The sequence below is a fragment of the Oncorhynchus masou genome, chromosome 9 (assembly GCF_036934945.1).
Source record: "Oncorhynchus masou masou isolate Uvic2021 chromosome 9, UVic_Omas_1.1, whole genome shotgun sequence".
Classification (NCBI taxonomy): domain Eukaryota; kingdom Metazoa; phylum Chordata; class Actinopteri; order Salmoniformes; family Salmonidae; genus Oncorhynchus; species Oncorhynchus masou.
Window position 1 is genome coordinate 45,374,790 of NC_088220.1, and position 10,108 is coordinate 45,384,897.

The 10,108-nt window shown below is 41.2% G+C and overlaps 1 protein-coding gene across 3 annotated transcripts in view; it reads left to right on the forward strand.

Moving 5' to 3' along the window:
- The window catches only part of LOC135546038 (NADPH--cytochrome P450 reductase), a 52,979-nt gene extending 45,405 nt beyond the window's left edge, over positions 1-7,574 (forward strand). For all 3 annotated transcript variants that reach the window (XM_064974118.1, XM_064974120.1, XM_064974119.1), the window contains 10 exons: positions 211-300; positions 414-512; positions 748-864; positions 1,008-1,126; positions 1,469-1,650; positions 2,091-2,240; positions 4,568-4,835; positions 5,032-5,177; positions 5,662-5,747; positions 5,905-7,574. In XM_064974118.1, coding sequence (XP_064830190.1) covers positions 211-300; positions 414-512; positions 748-864; positions 1,008-1,126; positions 1,469-1,650; positions 2,091-2,240; positions 4,568-4,835; positions 5,032-5,177; positions 5,662-5,747; positions 5,905-6,049 — 1,402 coding nt within the window. In that variant the 3' untranslated portion in view covers positions 6,050-7,574. The remainder of the gene's footprint in view (positions 1-210; positions 301-413; positions 513-747; positions 865-1,007; positions 1,127-1,468; positions 1,651-2,090; positions 2,241-4,567; positions 4,836-5,031; positions 5,178-5,661; positions 5,748-5,904) is intronic.
- Positions 7,575-10,108: the final 2,534 nt, after the last annotated feature.

Sequence of the window (10,108 nt, forward strand, 5' to 3'; positions counted from 1 at the left end):
TCACACCATATTTCTTATACCAGTCATCTCCTTTAAAATCAGTGAATGGAAGTGAATGATTGCACACTTTGGGAGGAAGGAGAGATAACTGGGACATAAACTTGGATCTCTCCTGTATCAAATTGTGACCGATGTTGAGATCAAAATGATGGCCAAATGATGGAAATGGGGGTTGATAAGAGGGTGTTTCTGCTTCTTTTCATTTGTCAGCCTGGAGGAGGACTTTGTGACATGGAGGGAGCAGTTCTGGCCAGCCATGTGTGAGCACTTTGGAGTGGAGGCTTCAGGAGAGGACTCCAGGTATTTATGCCAATTTATTGTAATTATCACATTATTATTTTCCCTCAATTCACACACAGAATATGGCAGGAGTGATTTGCAGATTAACTGTAGGCCTTCTCGCTCTCCGTTAGCGTTCGTCAGTATGAGCTCAAGGAGCATAATGACATCAACATGAACAAGGTGTACACAGGAGAGTTGGGCCGTCTGAAGAGCTTTGAGACCCAGAAACCGTGAGTTATTCTACCCCATCCTCTTCACTTATCATTACAATATTTGCTACAGAGTTTTGTGTTCTATTAGCTTTCTCTCTAAACAAGTATTACTGCCCGCTAGTGGAGCTAAAGGGGATTTCCTGGAACGCTGAAGTGCGACACTGCTTTATCTGTCGATGTTCACCTCTATGATTTACCTCGTGTTGTCTCTGCATACTGATGTGTACAATTCTATTGATCTTTTCCCTCCCAGTCCTTTTGATGCAAAAAACCCCTTCCTGGCTCCAGTCACTGTTAACCGCAAGCTCAACAAAGCAGGTGACAGGCATCTCATGCACCTTGAAGTGGACATTACAGGCTCCAAGATTAGGTAAATGAGAGAGCCAAGAGAGCTGTAACTTTCTTTGTATAGTATTTCCTTAAAAGGAATAGGCTACACTTCTTGGATCAAATGGTGCCTTTTTATATCATGGAAAGATGACTTGAAAACCCTTTGTCATTCTGTCTTTGTAGATATGAGTCGGGAGACCACGTTGCCGTCTACCCTACCAATGACACAGTGATCGTGAACAGGCTGGGACAGATCCTTGGTGTGGACCTTGATTCCGTTATCTCTCTCAACAACCTTGATGGTGCGGCACTGACCTGATGCAACACCTTGACTTGGAGTCCTCCGAAAATCTCTCAATGTCTTTTGAAGATCCTTAAACACACATTCTGTTTGGACATCTCTTGAAATGTTACTCTCCCTGTATTAACATTTTTTGAAGGAGAAGGTTTTGTGAAATCACCAACTGCTCTTTATTACTCTAAATCTTAGGGTCGGTGTCCTTCACCCAGGTGAAGCTTAGTCCTGGACTAAAAAGAAGCTTTATTGAGAATACTTTTTAGTCCAAGATTGGGCTTAATCCGTGGAAACTGTCCCTTAATGTATAACCAATGTTAATGTGATGCTATCTGATGCCGTTTATCAGAGGAGTCCAATAAGAAGCACCCATTCCCTTGCCCCACCACCTACCGTACTGCTCTGACCCACTACCTGGACATCATCCATCCGCCTCGCACCAACGTCCTGTATGAGCTGGCCCAGTACGCCACTGACCCCAAGGACCAGGAGAACATGCGCAAGATGGCCTCGTCTGCTCCCGAGGGCAAGGTGTGTGGCTATGACACTGTGTTAACTTATCACCTCTCTACTCCTATTCTAAAAGTAGTCGAGATTTCCTCAACATACTCAAGATGGGTTATTGGTAGTGGGAAAGTACGCTTAAACCTCAGGGTTGGGGTCAATTCGATGTCAATTCAGGAAGCAATCTTGAAAAGCATTAAGAAAAAATTGAATTTGAATTTAAATGTACTTTCTGGTTGAACTGAAATGGAATTGACCACAACCCTGATAAGCCTATAACACATGTGAAAAATTGCCCTTAAGCACAGATCTAACTCCAGCCTTAACCAATTTAGGAGGATGGTAAAATATATCTGACCCTCTGGTAAATATATCTGACCCAGATGCCTGACTACAGATCAGTGGTTAGGGGCAACTTCTACCTACTACATGTTGTCCCAGCTAAGTGTTGTTGTGGTCTCTACTAGGCTCTGTACCAGAGTTTTGTGCTGGAAGACAACAGGAACATCCTGGCCATCCTGGAGGATCTGCCTTCCTTGCGGCCTCCCATCGACCACCTGTGTGAGCTCATGCCCCGTTTGCAGGCTCGCTACTACTCCATTGCCTCCTCCTCCAAGGTGAGGATATATACAGGGGTGTATCCATGCATTGTACCAAAACTATGGTTTCTAGTGAATATACCCCAGTACATCACCCCTAATGACCCCACAACCTAACTCCTCCTCAATACATGTATTTTTCTTGTTACATTTACAGGAGTTATTTAGCAGACGCTGTCATCCACTATAAATTGTATTGAGATAATGTGAAACGACAACGTATTATTATAGGCCCAGTGCAGTCAAAAACATGATTTCCCTGTGTTTAGGGAAATATACACTACCGGTCAAAATGTTTAGAATGCCTACTCATTCAAGGGTTTTTCTTTATTTTTTACTATTTTCTACATTGCAGAATAATAGTGAAGACATCAAAACTATGAAACAATACACAGGGAGTCATGTAGTAACTAAAAAAGGTTTAAACAATTCAAAATATATTTATATTTGAGATTCTTCAAATGGCCACCCTTTGTCTTGTTGACAGCTTTGCACACTCTTGGCATTCTCTCAACCAGCTTCACCTGGAATACTTTCCCAACAGTCTTGAAGGAGTTGACACATGCTAAGCACTTGTTGGCTGCTTTTCCTTCACTCTACAGTCCAACTCATCCCAAACCATCTCACTTTGGTTGAGGTCAGAGGATTGTGGCGGCCAGGTCATCAATAAGAATTTGTTCTCAACTGACTTGCCTAGTTAAATAAAGGTAAATAAATAAAAATCTGATGCAGCACTCCATCACTCTCCTCCTTGGTAAAATAGCCCTTGCACAGCCTGAAGGTGTGTTGGGTCATTGTCCTGTTGAAAAACAAATGATAGTCCCACTAAGCCCAAACCAGATGGGATGGTGTATCGCTGCAAAATTCTGTGATAGCCATGTTGGTTAAATGTGCCTTGAATTCTAAATATATCAGACAGTGTCACCAGCAAAACACCCCCACACCATAATTTTAATATTTTTTATTTTACCTTTATTTAACTAGGCAAGTCTGTTAAGAACAAATTCTTATTTTCAATGACAGCCTAGGAACAGTGGGTTTTCTGCCTTGTTCAGGGTCAGAGAACGACAGATTTTTACCTTGATTTTTACATTTTTACCTTGGGATTCGATCTTGCAACCTTTTGGTACTAGTCCAGCACCACCTCCTTCATCCTTCCTTCAACCTGCGCCTCAGAAAGACACGGCGGATAGAACCAAAAAAACTCCAATTTGGACTCCAGACCAAAGGACAAATTTCCACTGGTCTAATGGCCATTGCTCGTGTTTCTTGGCCCATGCAAGTCTCTTCTTCTTATTGGTGTCCGTTAGTAGTGGTTTCTTTGCAGCAATTCAACCATGAAGGCCTGATTCACACAGCCTCCTCTGAAGAGTTGATGTTCAGATGTGTCTGTTACTTGAATCTATTTGGGCTGCAATTTCTGAGGCTGGTAACTCTAATGAACTTATCTTCTGCAGCAGAAGTAACTCTGGGTTTTCCATTCCTGTGGCGGTCCTTAAGAGAGCCAGTTTCATCATAACGCTTTTACCAAATAGGACTATCTTCTGTATACCACCGCTACCTTGTCACAACACAACTGATTGGCTTCAACGCATTAAGAAGGAAAGAAATTCCATAAATGCACTTTTAACAAGGCAGACGTGTTAATTGAAATGCATTCAAGGTCACTACCTCATGAAGCTGGTTGAGAGAATGCCAAGAGTATGCAAAGCTGTCATCAATTCAAAGGATGGCTATTTGAAGAATCTGAAATATATAAAAAAAAAATTTTGGTTACTACATGATTCCATATGTGTTAATTCATAGTTGATGTCTTTACTATTATTCTACAATGTTGAAGATCGTAAAAAAAGAAAAAAAAAGAACCCTTGAATGAGTAGGTGTTCTAAAACTGTTGACCAGTAGTGTATTTCCACACTGGAGTTGGAGTAATACTTTGAAATTGAGATAATGCCCTTTCAGTGTAAAATCTGTTTGAAAAGACAGCCAAAAATTTCTGCCTGTTTGGATGGGAGTTTGTGCTTTCCATGGTGACGTCACCATCCGGTAAATGAGTTAATAGGCTAATAAGAAAGAGTTCCAAACCTCTCTGCCAATAACGGAACGTTTTCAGTTTCCCCTTCCCAATCACACCACTCCCAGACAGTCCTAGCAAAATTATTGCTTGAGAAATTCCTCTTTGCTAAGAAGCTTTTGTTTTCAATTAAAATGAAACATAAATCACAGTCAGGTACTTAATTGATACCCAGTGATTACAGCTGCAATGGACCTTTAAGCGTCCATTGTCGGTCAACCTGCAATAGTGTGATCTAAAAAGAGTGGTTAATGACGCCTTCTCTTTGTAGGTCCACCCCAATAGCATCCACATCTGTGCTGTGCTGGTGGAATACACAACTAAAACCGGGCGCCTCACAAAGGGAGTGGCCACCACCTGGCTGAAGAACAAACTGGTTTCGGACAACGGCCACAAGTCCACGGTCCCCATGTACATCCGCAAGTCCCAGTTCCGCCTGCCCTTCAAGGCCAGCAACACAGTCATCATGGTCGGTCCTGGGACCGGCATCGCTCCCTTCATGGGCTTCATCCAGGAGCGTGGGTGGCTCAAAGAGCAAGGTACATGGTAGACACCATGATAGAAGCTTGCCATAGACGCATGGAAATGTTTGTGTTGGTTTCCTGATTGTTGTGTTATGCTGCATAGTACTATTTTATGAGTTGTCATGTTCTGTGTCACACTGACTAAAATAAAGCACCTTATAACTGTCTTGTATGGATACAAGTAAGCCAATTGGTCTGCTTTTTCCTGTAGGCAAGGAGGTGGGGGAGACGGTCTTGTACTGTGGCTGCAGGCACAAGGAGGAGGACTATCTGTACCAGGAGGAGTTGGAGGAGGCTGAGAAGACAGGTGTCATCACGAAGCTCAATGTGGCTTTTTCTCGGGACCAGGAGCAAAAGGTATACTTGTTTTATTAGTTATAGTTATTCAGCACTAGGACCTTAAAAAAACTATTATTAAAAAGGGTGAACAATACTTTTCTTTTAGCTAGAATATGACATTTATTAAATAGCCATATACGACCATGTTATCTGATCCTACACACACTGCAGTTGGGACACCAAGACAAGATTGTAATCCTTATCATATTTCCATAGCGTTCTTGAGTGTTGCCAATCATGGTTGTTGGTACTATAGACCGGTATCTAAATCTGTCAGATTCTGTACCACTGGGGGTGTACTATTAGTGGGGATGGTCAACACATACTCCACACAGAGTCCTAGGCTAGACCTCAGAGGATACCTGAGGGATTGATTTTATGCTGCCTCATCTCATGAAGGAAGAGGAACACGTTTCCTTGCAAGGTCGTTTTTTGTTTGTGTGAAGACTGGAAGCTCAAGAGGATGTTGTAATAGATCTGTTTCCTCTCGCCGTCCCGCCAGGTGTACGTGCAGCATCTCCTGAGGACCAACAAGGAGGACTTGTGGAGGCAGATCCACACAGACAATGCACACATATACATCTGCGGGTAAGGAAGGATCCTCGCCAGTAACATTTGCACCTTGGCAATAAAATGGATTGAAATTGAATTGACATATTTCTTGAAAGCACTCCCCGAATTCACAAAAATCCTCAAACTAGGGTTAAAAGACAAATGTCTTATAGAGAAATGCTCCTGTTTTTAGGGATGCGCGGAACATGGCCAGGGATGTGCAGACAGCTTTCTATGAGATAGCAGAGGAGCTGGGCGGCATGACACGCACTCAGGCCACCGACTACATCAAGAAACTGATGACCAAGGGACGGTACTCGCAGGACGTCTGGAGCTAAAACACCTAGGATCCAACCACATCCTATGTTTGTTTGTTTTTAGACTTGCATTGTTATTTGTGTCAGTTTGTATCAGCAACGGTTATAATGGGTCACCAACCCTGGTACTGGAGAGCTACCGGTTGTGCCGGCCTTTGTTCCCGCCAAGCACTAAAACATCGGATTCTATTAATTGCCTTATCATGACCTTGATTAGTTGAGATGGGTGTGTTTGTGTCAGGCTAGAATAAAAGCCTACACATTGGGACTAGGATTTGTGACCACTGGGGAAGGATATCGCTGGTTGTTTTTATTCCATGGAGCAACACAAGCACTCAACAATGCACCACAATAACAGTCGGTCATCCTCATTCAGATGATTTATTGATATTCTATGTCAGTCTGCCATCAGTTTGGTAGCGTCAAATGTAGTATCACATTTGTTGATGTTTATCTTTTGCAGGAGAAAGAACGTTTGATAATGATATACTGTTGCTGTACATAATTGTACAAAGTGAGGAGGTGGGTTTAAATACAAAACTCATACAGTGCAAGTCTCTTCTTTAGGAAGTTGACCTAATCTGGGTACTCAAGTGTATTCCGAATACATGATAAATATTTTAGATTTGAGAAATAAAAAGTGAGATCTTTTTGTCTATGAAATCAGTAACTGAAAAGCTTAGTGTTTGATTATAGTACCTTTTGCATTTGGATAAGCGATATAGCCTTTTATGCAATGATGTTACTGTACATTTCTAATCAATCACAGTAACCCTTAGCAAGGCATGATAAAAGTATCATTTTGCAATTCAGTAGTCAAGCCCTCTATTGAGGAGAAATTATTAGCTTTTATTTTCCACAAGACTGCCTTTTTAAATATATCAAAGAAAATTATTTTTAGGTTCCCTGTAGTATTTGTATACATGATGCAAGTAAGCATCAAAGGGGAATGGGTAAATAATATGCATATTTCGACTTAAATTCTCTGCATTATCCAGTTTACAATGAAACAAAAACTGAACACGTACACCACTTAGTAGCAAGCATTCAAATGTACATGTTTCTTTATCATGCAAACCTCGCACTGTACCTTGAGAATGTAGAGTTCTACAGCTTGTTGGCTTTGAGTGTCAACTTTATTTTATTTTCTATGTACTATTGCACACTAATCAGTGTAAGTACAGGATGATATCACACTTATCTATGAAATTTGACATATCCTTTCTTCACTTCACTGAAAACTAAGGGCAAGGTTGTCAACTTGTGGAAATAGTAAACCCGTTTTGGCCCGTAAGCCAAGCAAAGCATATCAATTTGTAAATTCAGTGTGTGCCTTATTGAAAGTGGTGCCTGACTTAAATGTAGAAGTTTTTTTTGGATGCATTACTGTAAAGGCAATTTTTCAAAAATATTGTAGAAAAACCATATTATGAAGACATTCATGTTACTTTTTTGTCCACATTCCATTTTATAATACAATAAGTGTCAACTGAATGAATGGATCTAAGAATATCCTTTTAAAATTAATAAAAAAACATTAAATATGGTTAACAGATTGAGTTTGTTTTTCATGTCTGAGGTATGCATCCTCTTCCATCTGATACATTTTTTGAAAATGAGATTATCGTTATGTTCAATTGTTAGATGTAAGGATGGAGGGATTAATGTTTGATGGATGCAAGATGATGTAGTTTATTTTTTATTTAACCTTTATTAGGGTTGCACATTTTGGGGAATATTCAGGAAACTTTCTGTAGGATTTAACAGGAATATATGGGAATATATGCAAATTAATATTAACCCCATTTAAATGTAATTGTTTTTTGCATTGGATATATTTACCATATCATATGGAGACAAAAACATAAATATTTTACCTTATAAGTAGACATAATTGCAAATGATTAAATCCTTCTATTATTAAAAAATAAAAAATAGATTTACAAATTGAACTTTAATTAAATGAGTTGACTCTTCACATGGGATGATTTCACTGAACAAAAGAAAGGGAATATTGAATGATCCTCAATGATCCATCGCATCTCCCAAAAACGTTTTCAACATAAATCTGTTAAAATTATAGTCTAGAAACTAAAGCTTTGGTTGTCTTCCTCTCAGGCTTCCATGTCTTCTCCCTGGACCTCCTCAATGTCCACCTCTTGAACATCAGACTCTTAGGCCTCATCTTCACTGTCACTTTCCAACCTTATTGAGGATGGCTCGTTGTGAGGCTCGGATGGCCACCAATTTTTCAACCCTTGTATTGGTCAGCCTGTTGCGTGCTTTGGTGTGTGTGTTCGCAAACAAGGACCAGTTGCGCTCTGAGGTGGCTGATGTTGGTGGAATTTGGAGGATGATGGAGGCAACAGGGGAAAGAGCCTCAGATCCACAAAGTCCCTTCCACCAGGTGGCTTGATGAGATATGATGGCATGACTGCCATATTGCATCTCCATCCCAAAACCCTTGCTTGGAAGTGTACTTCGCCAGACTGCCAAGAACCTTGCCCTTGTCCAGGCCAAGGTGGCTAGACACAGTAGTGATGACACCATAGGCCTTGTTGATCTCTGCACGAGACAGGATGCTCTTGCCAGCATACTTGGGGTCCAACATGTGCGCTGCGGCATGTATGGGCTTCAGGCATTAGTCTTCACACTTGATGTATTTCAGAACTGCAGTGTCCTCTGCTTGGCGCAGCAGGGCAGTACATATTTATTCTCTTACATCTGCAAGCAGTCTGAACATCAGACAGGATGGCATTGTCTCCCTCAATCCATGCAATGGCTACTACTATAGGTTTCAGGCTGCTAACCACTCTCCCAAAATACATCATCCAGGAGGATCCTCTTGATGGGGCTGTCCATATCGGCATACTGTGATATAGCCATTTCTTGGTCTCCTTCCCCTCCAGGAGACTGTCAAACATGATGACAACACCACCCTTAACGGGTGTTGCTGGGCAGCTTTGGAATTGATGCTCTTATTCTTCTCACTTTGCTGTGCTGCTATCTCACCAAGCAATCTACAACTTGACCCTTTACATACATAACCATTTCAATGGCTCTCTTGAGTGTATCCATTGTTTTCAGTGACATGATGTCCTTGAGGAGCAGATTCAATGCATGAGCAGCACAGCCAATGGGTGTGATGTGAGGATAGAACTCCTCCACTTTAGACCAAACAGCCTTCATGTTCGCAGCATTGTCTGTCACCAGTGCAAATACCTTCTGTGGTCCAAGGTCATTGATGATTGCCTTCAGCTCATCTGCAATGTAGAGACCAGTATGTCTGTTGTCCCTTGTGTCTGTGCTCTTGTAGAATACTGGTTGAGGGGTGGCGCTGTAGTTAATTATTCCTTGCCCACGCACTTTCGACCACCCATCAGAGGTGATTGCGATACAGTCTGCTTTCTCTATGATTTGCTTAAACTTTGCATCCAGCAAATGAGTAGATAAAGCATGACTGGGTGGAGGGGTGTATGCTCGGCGAAGAACATTCAGAAATCTCTTCCAATGCACATTGCCTGTGAGCAACAGAAGTGAACCAGTTGCATATACAGCTCGAGCAAAACATTCATCGTCATTTCTCTGACTACATTCCTCAATTGAGTCAAGAAAACTTCTGATTCCAGGAGGACCATGAGCTGTTGCTATCGATAAGATGTCTGATTCATAATTTTCACCTTGAATAGAAGTAGAGGTACTTTTGTTAGAGGTTGTGAGGGCTGAGGGAACTTTATGCGCTTGGCCAGATGATTCTGCATCTTTGTTGCATTCTCCACATATGGTTTGGCACCATATTTGCAAATGTACACAGCTTGTCCTTCTACATTAGCTACAGTGAAATGTCTCCATGTCAGATAGTGCCCGTGGCATTTTCCTGTAAAGATTACGAAGACAATTAGTTTAAAAAAATTATATATAATTCCACGTACAGATAAGTAGTTAGATTAAACAACTCCTTTGTAAGATGTTTTAAAAGGAAACATGTATGGAAACATTTGAATTAACACTCCTAAGTTAGCAGGCTCAAGCAGGCTAAAACCCACATGGTGGCAAAAACTAACTAGCAGAAATAGTTAA